Source organism: Miscanthus floridulus, chromosome 17 (assembly GCF_019320115.1).
Source record: "Miscanthus floridulus cultivar M001 chromosome 17, ASM1932011v1, whole genome shotgun sequence".
In the NCBI taxonomy this organism is placed as follows: Eukaryota; Viridiplantae; Streptophyta; class Magnoliopsida; order Poales; family Poaceae; genus Miscanthus; species Miscanthus floridulus.
In genome coordinates this window covers 19,302,966-19,320,750 of record NC_089596.1, presented here as the reverse complement: position 1 = coordinate 19,320,750, position 17,785 = coordinate 19,302,966, and the positions used below count along the sequence as shown (strand labels likewise).

Here is a 17,785-nt window from a genome sequence, read left to right as displayed (position 1 = left end):
ATGGATACCAACTTCAACAGTGTGTGTAAGGTCCTAATATGGCTAGAGGCAGGGGGTGAATAGCCTATTTAAAAATCTACAAACCAACTAGAGCAATTTGATTAGTATGACAAATAGCGAAAAACAAACTTGCTCTAGCTCTACAAGGGTTGTAAGCCATCTATCCAACAATTCTAGTTGTTATGATCACTAGGCACACAATCTACTAGATCACTACTCACTAAGAGCTCTCACAATTGCTACACTAAAGAGCTCCACTAGATGAACTAAATCTACAAAGCAAGCTCTCAATTCTAGCTACACTAAAGAGTTTGCTATAGCTAGTTTGCGGGAATGTAAATGAGTAAGTGAGGTGATTATACTGCCGCGTAGAGGAGTGAACCAATCACTGGGAGAATATCAAAGGGCAAGAGATAACCAATTTTCTCCCGAGGTTCACGTGCTTGCCAACACGCTACGTCCCCGTTGTGTCGACCAACACTTGGTGGATTCGGTGGCTAAGAGGTGTTGCACGAACCTCGTCCACACAATTGGACACCGCAAGAACCTACCTACAAGTGAGGTAACTCAATGACATGAGCAATCCACTAGGGTTACCTTTCGGCGCTCCGCCGGGGAAGATACAAGTCCCCTCACAATCATCGGAGATGGCCATGAATAATCACCAACTCGTGTCAATGCTCCTCCGCTGCTCCAAGCCGTCTAGGTGGTGGCAACCACCAAGAGCAACAAGCGAATCCCGTAGCGAAACACAAACACCAAGTGCCTCTAGATGCAATCACTCAAGCAATGCACTTGGATTCTCACCTAATCTCTCAAAGATGATGAATCAATGACGGAGATGAGTAGGAGGGCTTTGGCTAAGATCACAAGGTTGCTATGTCAATGCAAATGGCTAAGAGAGTGAGCTTGAGTCAGCAATGGGGCTTAAATAGAACCCCCACGAAATAGAGCAGTTGGCTCAGTCCACTGAAAATTGAGGCGACCGAACGTGCCAGTCAGATCGATCGGACGTAGGACCCATGCGTCTGGTCGCCCGATGCTTGCCACATGTCATCGCCTTCAAACGCTGATCACCCGATCTCAACGGTCATCGGTGCACTTAAGTTGTGACCGAACGCGCTGCTCGAAGTGACCGGACGCACAAACACCAGTGTTCGGTCATTTCTAGTACGGTTCCACTCGCGACCGGATGCGTCAGTTAGATCATGATCGGACGCAGGACCCTAGCGTCTGGTTACTTCTAGTAAGCATCCACTAGCGACTGGACGCATTCGGTCATGCCCGGCTGGACTCACCCAACGTCTGGTCACTCACTGTCTCCTCTGTGTACCGCCACATCAGCATGACTGGACGCTGAACAGTGTGCGTCCGGTCGCGAGTGGAACCGTACTAGAACAGCCTGCGTCTGGTCAAGGGACCGAGGACGGCCTTCACTGTGCACCACTGACCGGACATAGACCCCAACATCCGGTCACTGCATGATCAGCGTCTGGTGTACACTGTGAAACCCTATCTTTTCTGTACAGGGCATCGGTGGCACCGTCAGACTGTTTGCCGGTGAAGTTTTGAACCCTTGCTCAAATGTGCTAACCACCAAGTGTATCACCTTATGCACATGTGTTAGCATATTTTCATAAATGTTTTCAAGGGTGTTAGCACTCCACTAGATCCTAAATGCATATGCAATGAGTTAGAGCATCTAGTGGCACTTTGATAACCGTATTTTGATACGAGTTTCACCCCTCTTAATAGTACGGCTATCAATCCTAAATGTGATCACACTCTCTAAGTGTCACGATCACTAAACCAAAAAGCTCTTATCAATTTTACCTTTGCCTTGAGCTTTTATTTTTCTCTTACTTCTTTTCCAAGTCCAAGCATTTGATCATCACCATGCCATCATCATCATCATGTCATGATCTTCATTTACTTCAACACTTGGAGTAGTGCTACCTATCTCATAATCACTTTGATAAACTAGGATTAGCACTAAGGGTTTCATCAATTCACCAAAACCAAACTAGAGCTTTTCAGTGTGGAGCGCCTCCGAGATCAATATGGTGAAGTCACTCATAACTAGTCACATCACCAACAACTCTTACACAAATGAACACAAATAAGAGGAACATTGACTTTGTGGATGATCTCCAAGCAATGTTCCCATGGAAAGGAGAAGCATCAGGTAACTAATTTATATTTTGAGCTAGTAGTGGAGATGATGACGGCACAGAGCAACAACCAACATATTGTGGCAAGCAGTGCCCATATCAATGATTACTTTGGGATGCCAACGGAGGCTCCACCCATGGACAACATGGACATGTTGCAAGCTTATCCAATGGATGAGATCGAGGCCACGAGGCGTGTAGAGGGACAACAACACATGCCAAATGTTGTTTCTAAGCAAAGGAGACATGCAGTGTGGTTTTGGACTATAGAGGAGCACATGTATTTCATTTTTGCACTGATTTGGAAACTTTTGTCACATCTTGAGTGTTATTTTTGGTACAATTAATAAGCATGTGGTCTTTAGAATTTCATACCATGATATTTGATTTTCACTGATCTTTAGAGTATGGATAAGACATCTATTCTTATCTGATTATTAACCTTACTATAGGAATTTTCCTCCGTGGTCTAGAAGTGTTTGGCCATGGTAAATGGAAGAACATCTCCATGTACTTTGTCCCCACAACGACACCGTTGCAGATCTCTAGCCATGCACAAAAGTATTTTCGTAGGCAGGAGTACACCACCAGAAAACAATGCTTTAGCATCAATGATGTCGGCCTCTATGACACACAGCCATGGGTGCAGAACAACTCTTCTAGCTGGGAGGCACTCACCTTCGTTGGCGGTGCTTACAACACAAATTACAATGGCTTTGATGGAAAACATGTTGCCTTTAATAGCCTTGCATGTGCCAGCCAGGCAAGTGTCAACCAGGTAGCTACATGGATTATGGACCATCAGGCAACAATAAGTTCTTCCGTAGCTCCAGTGATGGAGGTGGACGGGAGCCAGATGACCAGTAATGGTCATCAACTGGGAGGCTTTCTTTACAACTAGTGGGTGGACAATTCCAATGATGCTTGTAAAATCTAGTTGGTTGAAGACAATTTATGGTGTTAAGTGTCATTAGTACCATTTGATATGGGCTACTAATAGTTTCATTGCCAGAACAATGCAATGAAATACTATCAATGTGTTATTTCTATGTTAGTGTATCTGTTTACATGTGCTAGTTATATTTTGTCTATCTTATGTCCTTTGTTTGGTATATCATGAACATTACAAGGATTGTAAATAATTATGTATTGTTATTGTTAGTCATTTTCTTTTTGTATCACCCGTGTCTAAAATATGCTTACGCTCCAGCTTTGCATATGGAACGAGTCTGTATACGCATTTGATTAAGCCACAAATTTAATGGCTAGGTAATGAAAACATCAAAACTTCAACATCAAATACTTCATAAGTTTACCTTCATAGTGCAAATGCTAATAGTACAATGCATGACTTCACTTTTACCCACGTCTCCAGAAGAGAAGGAGTAAGGGTTGCAACCAAAGTTTTAAATAGCGCGCTATAGCGGAAGCTATAGCGCTATTTAGCGGATCTGGAAGACCAACGCTAAACTATCAGGATTTTAACGCTAAACGATTTTTCCCGCTATTAGCTGCTAATAGCGCGCTAATTCCGCTAAATTGTGGTTCATTTAGCGCCGCTATTTGGCCTGGGCTTTCATTTTAATGTACCAGACTATGGCCTATGACTCCATGCCTTTTGTTTGTTTGTCTAGCTGTCTATCACCTTTGTATGAACTTTAAACTCACGTATGTCCCTATGTGATGTATGATGTATCATTTATGAACTACGAACTTTGATGTAATGTGTTAGTAAGACTTTGAACTATCTGACCCTATTGGTATTTATAATGTTTTCATCTTCTATATCTTTATTATGTGTAAAATTACATGATGTTTGACATATTTTTTGCTTAGCCGCTAAATGGCTTAGCCCGCTATTTAGCTCGCTATAGCTTTTCTTAGCCTTTTGGAGAGGCTGCCGCTAAGAGGCTTAGCCCGCTATTTAAAACATTGGTCGCAACCGCATTGCTTCTTTCAACATGCGTTGTTGTACGGATACTCATACACGGATCCGATATGGCGAGGTTGGGGGGCCGCCCTACCTCCCCTCCGGCAGGAGCGGACCCTGGCATCTGGAGATCGGAGTGCAGACTGCTGATTGTCGCAGTGCAGAACTGCAGGCTGCCGAGCTTCCGAGATTGAAGACGGAGCGGTGGCGAGGAAAGGGGAGACGGACGGAACTGGGCTTCTGTGGCATATTGGGCTGTCCTTACTCACCTGCGTGGGCCATCTAGGCAGGGAATTAGGCCTTAGGAGGCACTGGGGCAAGCCGCACATGGCGCAGTGCTCAGCACTCGCCAAGCCCAAAGGCGCACAGACACAATAGCATTAGATTTTTTTTCCTTTTGTCCCAAGCGGAGAAGTGGAGATGCTGCTGTTAGTACTTAGTTAGAGTACAATAACGTAATTAGGTTTCGTTGTCAAGTGATCTTGCAATTTTGGGGGCGGAGTAAACGGGTCACCACACTGACACACTCTGATTCTCTGAAACGTCATTTGTGCAAGTAGATTTCCTGTGCCCAAGCGTGGTGCACCAACAAAAACTAAGGCTAAAATACTTGTCTCGTTGCATCTACGTCTCAATGTTCCTAGTGTTTTAGGATTCACCTGTCCAGATGTCTTATATTGTACACAAGTTTTTATGATTAATATCATTCACTAATTGATTTATTTTTAGAGATTGATAGGTTTTGTACTAAATTTTTAATTGAAACATGTATTATTATTATTATTATTGATTTCTCTTTTAAACGATACCATTTTGATTCTTATTTGTTGTTCTACAACTTTGTTCCTGATACGCATGTTGTCGTTCTTTATCTAAAATTTTATGGTCAAAGTTCGCCCTACCTCCATATTTTAGCTAAGTTCGCCACTGCCGATACTTACCGCACCAATCCAGCTACGGTTTCTTCAAATGCATCTCAATGGAAAAGTACAAACGCAAATGCTGCAATGTGTGCACTTTACATACTTCATAATTCAATAGGAAAAAGTCTACGTAACCCCTGATCTTTGTCCCAGTCTACTTTACCCCATAAACTATGAAACCATGTATTCAACACCCTAAACTTCTCAAACTAGGCATGGCTCCTAGTTTTGCCGACGTGACGGTCCAAGTAGGCTCACGTGGACATGCTAGTGCTCGGCCCCACACGTTATAAAAACAGGACGCACAAACATAGTCTCGCGGTGGCGACATATTATGGCAGCCTCGACGGCTTCTTCCATGGGGCGCTGAAAAAGTGAGTAGAAAGTGAGTAGAAGGGCCGCCGACAAGGCCATGCCTTCAGCGGAGCATGAGCCGACTTCCATGGAGGGAAGCAACATGGCCGAGGGCCCAGCCCGAGGCTCGGCGTTGGCACGTGGGTAGCACAGGGCACTAGTAGAGAAACGACTTTTGATCCACTTCGAAATTTGGCTTTAGTCCCGGTATTTTTCGCGCCCGGGACTAGAGAAATCTTTAGTCTCGGTTGGTAGCTTCAACCGGGACTAAAGGTCCCTGCCCAACGGCTACTGCGGCAGGCTTTTGCTGCAGGGGACCTTTAGTCCCGGTTGAAGCTACCAACTGGGACTAAAGGTTAACTTTTACTCCCGGTTGGTCCCTCCAACCGGGAGTAAAAGTCTACTCCCGGCTGGAGGCTTCGTCCGGGACTAGAAAGGGACCTTTAGTCCCGGTTGGAGCTACCAACCGGGACTAAAGGTTAACTTTTACTCCCGGTTGGTCCCTCCAACCGGGAGTAAAAGTCTACTCCCGGCTGGAGGCTCCGTCCGGGACTAGAAAGGGACCTTTAGTCCCGGTTGCTGTCTCCAATCGGGACTAAAGGTCCCCTCCTATATACCTCTTCTTCCTCCCCGAGCCCGAGCTGCCTCCTCCCCACACATCTGCTCCCTTTGCGTGCGTGGGTCGACTAAATCTCTCTCATTTTCGCTGATTTCTCCCTCCTCAGCTCTCGATTTACACGGCGGCGGCGGCGGCCTCCACGGCCTCACCGGTGGCGGCGGCGCCCCCATTCCTGGTTCCCCACATCGAGCAGCATGGCTCGCCTCTTGTGGACGGCACCCCACACAACGACGGAGCCTGCCTCGCTTGGGTTTGAGCGGCGGCTCCCCCACTATGACAGAGACCGCGACGTCCTTCCCCACTCCGACGACGACCGCGGCGGCTCTCCCAACCCGAACGACCGTCACGACGGCCCTTCCCCGTCCCGGCCGCGGCGGCTCTCCTCCACCTCAGTGGTCGTGCGGCCTCCCCTGCTCCCTTGTTGACGGATCCCGCGGATCCATCGGGCGACAGCCCTACGACTGTATCTCCGTCCACCCCCCTGGCTCCTCCTTCACCGGCGGCGGCGGCTCCTCCTCCTCCCCCACCAGCAGCTACCGAGGTGAGTATAGCTGACAAAATGGCACGTATTCATTCAACTTGGCTGCGTGCTGCTCTATTGCATACTCTATTGCATTAGGAGTTCTGTTCCTCCGCTCTTCATTGAATCGCTGTAGTTCGGTTCCGTCTCCTTTACCTGAAATTGATTTCCCTCCATCTTTGTGTGCCCATAATCGGTGCCCTAAACTTGTAATTTCTGGACCACAACTTGATTTGTATTTTTGAGGATTCGGCTCACAGCATTGTCTGGATGATGCGGCGTGGCTACGACACAAGCTAGAAATAGACACGTGGTCTGTATGTAGGGGGCCCAGCCGACCAGGGACTGCTAGCTGCTGCCGGATGGATGGATGGTTATATATACAGATGCTGGTTGCTGGCCTGTGGCGGTCTCCTCAGGGCGCTTGAACGACCACATCGGTCATGGTGGCCGGCTGCCCATATGCTATCGAACAATCATCAGGTAGACCAGCGTCGGCATATCCACAACAAGGCGCAGCTCCATGGACGGGTCGTTGTGCTGCAGGCCTGCAGCCCCATGAGGCGCCACTGCACGCTCCAGCACGCCCATGATGATGCGTGGCCATCCCGACCATGGGTGTGTCACCGCCACGTTGAGGGCCACCATGAAGATGATGCCCATGAACGACTTGTCAGTGATGATGCGGGCATCGAACTCCGCCTGTGCGCAGTAGAGGTAAAACGTGGGCGACGTAGAGCAGCAGCACGAAAGAGAGGTCGAAGCCCCGCATGCAGCGGCGACCCTCCAGGAGACGAGGTTGATGGTGTTCGTGAGGGAGAGGTTGCCGCCACCGCTAGGATCGTGATGCCCCGGGACGTGGCGCCAGGAGCACGGCGTGACCGCCACCTCAAGGAGCGAGGCGCTGCTTCTCGTCCCGCATCCGACCTTTTGGGGAGGAATTGCGGGCGACAGAGGAAGTTAAGAGTAGGAGTTGGGAAGCCGGCAGATGTTTAAGTATTTAAGATGTTTTAGAGGTATGTTGTAAGATTTTTAGATGGATGTTGCAAAGATAGAATGGGATGTTGCATATGTTGCAATGGTTGTACATATATGTTGCAAAGGTCTATTTCCAATGTTTCATCTGTGTTTTCCGGACGCACATTTCAAGCGTGGTTATCTAGATGTTGCATATGTTTCACACATACATTGCAAGTGTTTTATCTGGATGTTTGTATGGTTGCAATGGTTTTCAAGGGGTTTTAGGTGTTTTTTATGTGTTTGATAAGCATATTTCAAGTGTTTCATCTACGTTCAACCGAATGTTGCTACTATTGTATTTAGATGTTTTAAAAGTAGATAGAGTGTTATATCTCTCCTCCTTACCTTCTGCTGCATCGTCTCGGTGTGTCCTCCTTACAGCCTCGGTAGGGCATCCATATGACATAGCGGCTGGGTCCTTCCGAATCGGAGGCGCCACCCCCTTCTCCTCTTGTCGCTCGGGTGGGGCGGGCCACGTGTGGAGCGCGCAAAAATAGAGTGCAGCGTATAATTTTTTTTAATTTTAACACTTTTTGGAAACTAATTTTAAATATAACACGGTCGGGTTTTTTTTAAAAAAAAATTAACACTTTTGGCCGCGCCTATTTCCCTGCCGCGCCATGCATGGTGGCGCGGCAGAGGGCTGACATGGCGGCGACCGGAATCGCTGACCGCTGACGGGGCAGGGCCTGCCGCGCCACCGATCTTGATGCGGCACTACCGCACCCTGATCCGTGGCGCGGCAGAGCCGAATAAAACCCCTGCGGCCAGTCCCGGTCCCCGCCCGGCTCTCCATTGCCGCCTCCATTCCCTTCCATTCCTTGGCCGTCTCCCTCCCTCCTCGTCCTCGTGTAAGGTAATGACGCATATTTTATTTTCGTTTGAATGGTGGATAGTATATTATGAATGGAGCTAAGTTTAGGAGAAAAAAATTATGTTTAGGAACTATGGTCTACGGTTTGAAGGAAGATATTAGTTTGATTTTGTCAATGTTAAGGTTAATTATTTAGTTAGAAGTATGTTTACCATGTATATTTTTGTTGCTATAATTGTCGGTTATATTATTTTAGTTGCATTGCAAATGATTATATTTTACATTAATTTGTGTTGTGTGGCGTGGGAGGGGCCATCCTGTTACAAATTGATAAAAAAGGGTTAGAGTATTCAAATTAACAATATTCAAATTAACATTATGTAGCATTGCAAATTTTGAACTACTTGTTATGCAGTACGAACACAATATGAAATCACCTGCTGCCCTCGTCTTCTATGCCGGCTAGCCTTGTCACCAGATTATTTGCAAACGGAGCAAAGATTCCTGCCATGGGTCTCGTTGAAGTCTCTCCCGCCGTACATGTCTTCGCCGTACCCTCTCATAGCGTCCATGTCCCCTTGAGTCATTTCTTCTTCCTCCTACCCTTCCCTACCTTCATTAGATCCGAATGCGGCATGTAGTCATAACCATTATAAGGTGGCCACTGTGTCGGGTCAAGGTATGGCTCGAAGCTCATCTCCCAAATACTAACGGTGTTCGAACGGAGATACAAGGGTGACATATATGGCAGATCCTCATAGTTGTCATATGCTAACGTCCACTGAGCCTTCTATTCCATCTGCGCCTCTAACCAGGCCTTTCCCGCTGTATTTACCATCTTGTCTAGTTCTCTCTTTGTCTCCTCGAACTGGTGCTCTGTACGTACACAACATAGAGCCTTTACCTTGTCACATACCTCTTGCTTCCGCTGACGCCATCAGAAATTAGCGACAAAGTGTTTCATGCACCATCTATGTACTAGAGGCAGTAACCCATCTATATGCTCAGCTGTAGCATTAAGAAGCCCTGCGTGATGGTCCGAGATCAAACATATAGTACGAGTTGGGCCAAGCACTTGCACACGTAGAAGCCACATGAACCATGACCACGATTCATTGTTCTCTCCCTCTGCCAAAGCAAAAACCATGGATACTATCTGGTCCTCAGGATCAACAGTAGCAGCCATCATCAAGGTGCCCCTATACTTTCATGTCAGGAAAGTGCCATCAACAAGTATGACTGGCCGACAAAACTGGAATGCATGTTTTGTTTACGTGAACGACCAGAACACACGATGGAGGACATGCCTCAATGGGTCCCGAAAAAACATCCCTCCGATGTCCACAAACCATTTCAAGCCAGGGTTGTAGTAATGCATTGCACATAAGATGCGGGGCACCCTATTGTACGCTTCCTCCCAAGTACCCCATCGAATCGCTAGAGCAATTTACTTAACACGCCAAGCCTTTCCGTACGTCACATCATACCTAACGAATCCAAATATGGACTGTTATAAAGAAGACACCGAGATGTCGTTATTATCATCAATGAGCCCCAATACACGACGGGCAAGGTAACGTGCAGTGAGCTGCTGATGATTTTCCTTCCCCCTATTGTCTAGGCAAGTGTGGGGTTCGACAACTTTAGTTATCCTTCACTTGCCATCACTCTGCCTCTTTCGTGCATTTAACCTCCACATACAACCGTTTTTGCATATCACGTGGTACCTCAACTCTTGGTTCGAATGAGTGACGGTGTACGGCATATGGTGGTACACAACAAAGTCCTGAAGGAAGAGTTTCATCCCTGACATTGTGTTGAATATCATCCCCTTCCTAAGGGTTTCTTTCTCATGGTTATATAATAAATTCCTACACAACTGGAGACCGGTATCACAAATTGCCATATCCGTCATGCTGACATCCCTATAGTTTGGAACGCCCATGAAAGGTACGTTCTTGGACTTTAGTTGCTCAAGCTCAGTCGCTGTGTAAGGTGGTGGTGGAACATACTGCTGTGCTTCGCTAATTCTGACCCATGAATCATAGGGGGTATCATCTGCAGCCAAATCTATGACTAGTCTACCCTGAACCTGGACACCATGCAAAACCTCAATTGGTACTAGTAATGGCATAGTATGAACTGGTACTGGCATGGCATCAGCCGGTGTTGGCATAACATCTGTACCTCCTTGGTCATCATCAGAATTATCTGAATCACTGCTAACTATATCACCGATCCTATCCTCCGCCTCCTGCTCCTCCTCTTCCCGTTCGAAATCATTCACATCGAAGTCATTGCTTATACAACCTACTATAATTAAATGAAACTGCTCCTGCGTCAACTGACCATCCAAATCCATGTTACCCTGAGTTGCTTCCCCTTCGACCCCCAATTCTTGCTCATTGCCTCTAACACCGTCAATGGATGGGTCGTCCTGAGCACCCTGCATCCTGTACCCATTCTCCACCACCACCTCAGCCATGGGCATATTGAAACCTTGAGAACCCTAGTGTAGCGAGATCAGTGAGCAGGGTCGCGCAAGAGCATGAGGACATAGTGTGCCCTAGTCTTTCCAGTATCAAACCTCTCCTTCAGTGTGAAATCACCGTCAAACTTTGCATTCAAACGGACATAAAGGTCGTTGAAGCTAGGAGATTCATTAAACCATTCCAATTCTTCTTCCATATCCTCAAATATACCATCTTCTCTTCTAATACTTCCTCATACAAAATTCTAACACAACAATCCATCTGCAAAAGCATTTCAAGAAACTTCATCAAGTCGTCGAAATCGTCGTACGTAATGTTCATAGTAATATTAATACATATTTTGACTATAACTATACTAACTAATCTAATATTAACATCTATACAAGGCTAACTACAACAACTAATTAGACTAAATCCAATGTATAACTAGACTCAATAATTGTACTAACTAAACTACCTAACTTTACTACCTATGCTAACTTACTATATTACCTATACTAACTAAACTAAATAAATTTACTAACTCTACTGACTATACTTTAATAATTTTACTATCTATTAGGGGAGTACCTCGCTGCAGTGCGCTAGACCAGGCCAGGAGGCACGGGCGCAGTCCTCAGCGGGCAGCCGCCGTGCGTGGCTGGAGGGGGTGGCACGCCGGCATGGGGGCTCGGCGGCCGCACCAAGCGGCCGGTGGCCGTGCCGTGCTCGGCGGTGGGCTAGCTGGCACGGGAGGACGCGGCCGCAGCGGCCAAGCGGCCTTGCTGCGCTGCTCGGGCAATGGTGGCTGCTCGGGCACTGGCGGATGCGGGTAGCGATGGTCGGTTTTATTCGGCTCTGCCACGCCACGGATCAGGGCGCGTCAGTGCCACGCCAAGATTGGTGGCGCGGCAGGCCCTGCCTCGTCAGCGGTCAGCGATTCTGGTCGCCGCTACATCAGCCCTCTGCCGCGCCAGGAAAATAGGTACGACCAAAAGTGTTAGTTAAAAAAAAATCGATCATATTAGATTTAAAATTAGTTTTCAAAAAGTCTTAAAATAAAAAAAAATCGCAGCGGCATAGGCGTCTGTCCGGCCGCACAGACGCTAGCACTGTCGATTTCTGTGTGACGGACTAAACGCGACATATACAAAATAGTATATGAAAAGTTCATATATCACGCTGCCAGGTGGGGGAGTTGGGCCGCTGGGCTTGTTGGGCCGTTGAGTGGAATGGGAAAACAGTAGAAGAATACACGTTTTGGGCTGAATAGTTGACATTGTATTTATTTTGGTTTTATTTTCTTCTTTTTTAATACACATATAAATATACACTATAGTTGCTCAAAAAATATACATATGCACTATATATACAATTTGTTGACAAAAAAAATTGGTATTCAACTGAATAACATTGAATACAAGTGGGCCTTCCCCTGCACCGCACGACCATTTTTCGCCGCTAGGAACAGGCCGACAAAGTCGTCGTCATCGCCCGGTGCTTTGAAGCCACCCTGCGCTAAGGAGCTGATGCCCCTACAACAAGAGGTCGTATCGACCATCCAATTGACAATCAACAACCTAGATCAAACCTTGAGCAAAAGTGGAGGATATCCCGTCAGCCATCCCTATTTTACAAAAAAAAAAAAATTATTTTTGTAAAGAAAGTATTTGAGTCTCAGTTGTTTTCAAGAAAATTTCATACAACCTTGAATTTTCAAGATTTAGCCCCCGAAGGCCTGCTTTAATCTAAACTTTTTTTATGTTCTAAAAATCCGTTTTCGATGAAACCTGCGCCCATGTAATCATTGTGAAGAGCACTATAGTTTAGTATAGCGTTTATATTGTTGGATGTTTTTGTACTGCTTTACATTTTTTTTTCCTTTTGGTTGCTTGTATGTGCTAATGTGTGATCGATGTTGTGAACGTTTAGAAGGCGAGCATGAGGTGACTTTCCAAGAGCAATGTGTAAGAAAAATGGCACCTAACTAGGACCGTATATGATTTTGGTGAATGTATAACAACATATATATATATATATATATATATATATATATATATATATATATATAACCATTTGGAATAATGATGCTTGCTAGTGTATAAGGTATGTAGTTCAATGGATGCAAGGATGGACATGAACAAAAAAGTAACATGAAGATCAAGTGATCAACACTTGAAGCAAAGCCATGGAGTAGTGTTGAAGACCCTAGAAGATATGCAAGAAGTCCAAGCCATGAAATAGAAGAAGCAGAGAAGACGCGAAGGAACGAAATCAAACGGGTTCTGAACAGGAGCACCGGAATACTCCAGTGATGCCCCTGGTAGAGCACCGGAGCTAAGGAACCTGACGATCAGTCGTCTTAACACTCACTGGAAAACTTTGGTGGTGTTGTGTTGCCAAGCACCAGAGCTTAGGCTCGGTGTATAGTCATCAGGGCACAAGAACGGAACCTTTGTAGAGGCACCAGAAAAATTCAGTGCTAGGTCACCAGAACATTGGGACTCCTGCAAAAGCTATACAAAAAAGACAGAAGGGGCACCAGAACCCTCTGATGGTCACCGGAGAAAATGCCACAGGAGGAAAGGCCCAAGTGGTTGGCAACGGCTAGTGTATTTCTAACCTTCTACGGACAGTCCAAGGCCAACGGCTAGATCTCGGGGTGGGGGTTGTGTATACCCTCCCCCCCCCCCCCCCCCCGCCCCACCCCCCACCCACCTACACACTAGACATTTGATTGTAGTTGCAGCTGACACTACTAGAGAACAGACTTTAGAACGATGTCCCAATTTGGCATTAGCCTCGGTATTTTTTACCTCTGGGATTAGAAGGCCTTTAGTCCCGGTTGGTGTCTCCAACCGAAACTAAAGGTCCCTGCCCAACGGCTAAATCGGGACTAAAAGTCCTTCAACTTTAGTCCCGGTTGGTAACACCAACCCGGACTAAAGGACCCTTTAGTCCCGGTTGGGGTCCCTGGATGGGTTAGTTCAAAAGGAAAGCATCACATCCATTGTTAGATGTGTTGTGTAGGTGGGGTGGTAAGCTACGCGCGAGGCAGTGCATGAGGTCTTGGGTTCGAATCTCACAGGGCGCAGCGGTGGGAGGTATTATTTTTTTTAAAGCTAGGAGGATCTAAAGAACAACACCTTTAGCCCCGGATTGTTAGTCCCGGTTGGAAAACCGGGAGTAGAGCTAGTTCCCAACCGGGACTAGATCTCATTTCTATAGTAGTGTGAGAAAGATTTCTAGTGAGTTGAGGCTCATCTTTAGTGCTCTAGGCACCAAAAGTACTTAAAAATATAGAGTTAAATGCACCAGAGGTCCATTAACTTATGAGGAGGTTTCGGTTAGGTCAATCAACTTTGAAAGTGGTTTTTTGGGTCCATAAACTTTGTATGCCGTATCATTTAGGTCCATATCCCGTCACGCGGGCTTCTCATGCTGACGTGGCCTGCTGACATGTCCTTGTGAAGCAGCTCTTGGCAATGCATTTTGTCAAACAGCTTATGGACGACGGCGACAGCTGACTACAAGCGCACGAGCAGGCACCGCCGTCGCTGCTGCGGGTGCGCTGGCGAGCCGCTGCTGTGCCCATGCGGGCCCAACCGGCCGCTCGCTTACCAGCGCCCTCCTCCAGCCGCCGCTCTTCCTCCTCGCCGTGACGCGCTAGTGCGCGGCCGCGGTGCCCGCTGGCCGAAGCCGCCCGCGCCGCACTCCCGCAACCCCGTCGACGCCACCACCTGGAGCCCCCTCGTCCCCGTCAGGCCGCCGCACCGTCGGCTTCACCCGCAAGCTCGCGGCGGCCTCGTCACCAATCCGTGCCGATAGGAGCCCGCGAGTTGTGATCTCGTCTCGGCTTTGCAAACGCCGAAGATGGCGACGACGCAGCCACGGTCCCGCGTCACAACCCCGAACCCCTGGTGAGCGTTCTCCATCCAAAAGCTTCGGTCTTGTCCCTGAACAACGCCCTTGCATACCTGACGGTCTTGGTGCCGATGCCTGCAGCCTCACCGACGGCCCCCGCGTTCGCCGAACCACCGTCGAAGTCGCCCTCGCCGGTACGCTTGTGACCATGGCCCGTTCCTCGACACAGCGGCGGCTCCTACACAGCCTCGACCCCGCCTGCACCGCGTGGTCGTCCGCCAGCTAGCCGCCGGTGAGCACCCCAGCCTCAAAGCCCCACCTTTTGTGCGTTGCCTGTCCCGGTCATCGACACCGGCTGCTCTTGGGTGCTCGCGTCGGTCACACACCCCGCCTTGGCACCTGTGCGCCCGCAGTCGCGCAGCACGCTACCACACGCGCATGCATCGCGGACTCGCCGCCCGGCTCCTTCGAGCTTTCGGGCTCGCCACACGAACATGCACGCTGCCGTGGCCTTCGCTAACCTGTCCGGCCCGCTGCCGCCGGAGCTCGGCGAGCTCGCGCGCGCGGCTAGAGAAGCTGTTCCTGTTCAAGAACCGGCTCGCCGGTGCCATACCGCCGCGGTGGTCCCGCCTCTGCGCTCTGCAGGCTCTCGACCTGTCAGACAGCCTGCTCGTCGGCGCCATCCCGTCGGGGCTCGGGGATCTCGCCAACCTCACGATGCTGAACCTGTCGGGGGCTGCAGTGGCGCGAGGACAACCTGCAGTGGCGCCATCCCGTCGGGGTAGTCAGTAAGTATGTATACACCCGTGCTAGCTACTGCTACACCATATCCTTATCCTCTAGCAAGGGTAGTCATTATGTAGTCACGAGGCACATGACAAGCGTATGCATGGCACCGCGCGCATATGCATGCCTGGCAGTTTAATTTGGCCAAGAGCACTCGTCGAGAAACTAACACCTAGACGCCTCCTTTATCTGGCAGCTACACTAACCATGCCATGCACGTAGGAGTAAGAGGGAGGAGGAGAAGATGGTGACTATCAGTGTCACAGCTACACTAACCATGCCATGCAATTTTACGTGTATAAGATGGGGGGACTGAGACGGTGAGACCTGTCCACCGTAGCCACAAAACTAAGCCCTCCTCCTCCCTAGGCTCTTGCTATTACCAGTACCAGTGTTGCTCGATCTCCACACTCGCTCCGCTACCTCACCGTACGTGCTAGAGACATGTCTCGTGCTGCTACGCTCGCTGCCGCTGCCGCGGTGGCCGTCGTCCTCATCTGCTTCTCCTCAACGGCTACCGCGGCGGACGGCAACGGCAACGCGAGGCAGCGCCGCCGCTGGCCCCGGGCCTGTCCTTCGACTTCTACAACCGGACCTGCCCCATGGCGGAGTCCATCGTGCGGAGCTTCGTGCAGGACGCCGTGCGCAGGGACGTCGGCCTCGCCGCCGGCCTCCTGCGCCTCCACTTCCACGACTGCTTCGTCCAGGGCTGCGATGCCTCCGCCACCGGGCCGGGCGAGCAGCAGGCGCCGCCCAACCTCACGCTGCGCCCCACCGCGTTCAAGGCCATCAACGACATCCACGACCGCCTCCAGAAGGAGTGCGGTGGCGCCGTCGTCTCCTGCTCCGACGTCCTCGCGCTCGCCGCCCCGGACTCCGTCGTCGTGGTAAGTCAACTACATACACGTGCATGCATGCACAAAAATTTCTTTTGTTAACCACCCCACCACATGCCTGCATGTATCCATATGCAGTCCGGCGGGCCCACCTACAAGGTGCCCCTGGGTCGTCGCGACAGCGCGAGCTTCGCGACGCAGCAGGACGTCCTGAGCGGGCTGCCGCCGCCGCCGGCTGCGGTGCCGGCGCTGCTGGCCGTGCTGTCCAAGATCAACCTGGACGCGACCGACCTGGTGGCGCTGTCAGGCGGCCACACCATCGGGCTCGGCCACTGCAAGTCCTTCGAGGACCGGCTGTTCCCGCGCCCGGACCCGACGCTGAACGCCACCTTCGCCAGCCATCTCCGGCGGACCTGCCCGGCGAGTCACGGCGAGGAGGAAGAGCGGCTGGAGGAGGACCGTGGCTGTGTCGTCGCGGTCTTCGGCGTTTGCAAAGCCGAGACGAGATCACGACTCGCGGGCTCCTATCGGCACGGATTGGTGACGAGGCCGCCGCGAGCTTGTGGGTGAAGCCGACGGTGCGGCGGCCTGACGGGGACGAGGGGGCTCCAGGTGGTGGCGTCGACGGGGTCGTGGGAGTGCGGCGCGGGCGGCTTCGGCCAGCGGGCACCGCGGCCGCGCACTGGCACGTCACGGCGAGGAGGAAGAGCGGCGGCTGGAGGAGGGCGCTGGTAAGCGAGTGGCCGGTTGGGCACGCATGGGCACGGCAGCGGCTCGTCAGCGCGGCCGCAGCAGCGACGGCGGTGCCTGCTCATGCTCCTGTAGTCAGCTGTCGCCGTCGCCCACAAGGTGTTTGACAAAATGCATTGTCAAGGGCTGCTTCAGAAGGACATGTTAGCAGGCCACGTCAGCATGATAAGCCCGCGTGGCGGGATATGGACCTAAGTGATACGGCATACAAAGTTTATAGACCCAAAAAGCCACTTTAGAAGTTGATGGACCTAACTGAAACCTCCTTACAAGTTAATAGACCTCTGGTACATTTAACTCAAAAATATATTAGATGATTAGTAAAGTATTTTTTAAAGTGTTTAGGCTAGTTAGACCTACTTCTGAAGATAAGATGTCTGAGACATAAGAGATGGCTAAGCTATCGGTGGGCGAGAAGCTTAGGGACCTGAGCTGAGGAGGTAGCAAGCCTATCTGGTGATAGAGGTATGCAAACTAATAATATGCATGTGTGCTCTCTCTTCTCTAATATGCTCAAGAAGTGTGTTCTGATCTGCCCTCCGATCAAAGCTTCTAGGGCATCCTATTCCTCGTGCCTCTCTGCACAGTAGTGCTGGGTCTCAAAACCTCTCTTTCCGCTCTCTCGGCATCTGGACGAGCTGAGATTGCATCCCAACCATCTGGCGCTGAAGCTCAAGGAACGACTCTGAGATCCCTGGAGTGGATGTGGCTGTCTCACCTGAAGTGA

At 49.6% G+C, this 17,785-nt stretch overlaps 1 protein-coding gene and 1 pseudogene across 1 annotated transcript; both read left to right on the top strand.

Moving 5' to 3' along the window:
• On the top strand, nucleotides 1–3,072 carry LOC136516402 (uncharacterized). The gene is made up of 4 exons (XM_066509791.1): nucleotides 1–25; nucleotides 2,038–2,106; nucleotides 2,256–2,450; nucleotides 2,624–3,072. The coding sequence occupies exons 1-4, from the start codon at nucleotides 1–3 to the stop codon at nucleotides 3,070–3,072; spliced, it is 738 nt and encodes a 245-aa protein (XP_066365888.1).
• Nucleotides 3,073–15,916: 12,844 nt separating this feature from the next.
• On the top strand, nucleotides 15,917–16,830 carry LOC136518936 (cationic peroxidase SPC4-like; annotated as a pseudogene).
• The last annotated feature ends 955 nt before the right edge of the window (nucleotides 16,831–17,785 follow it).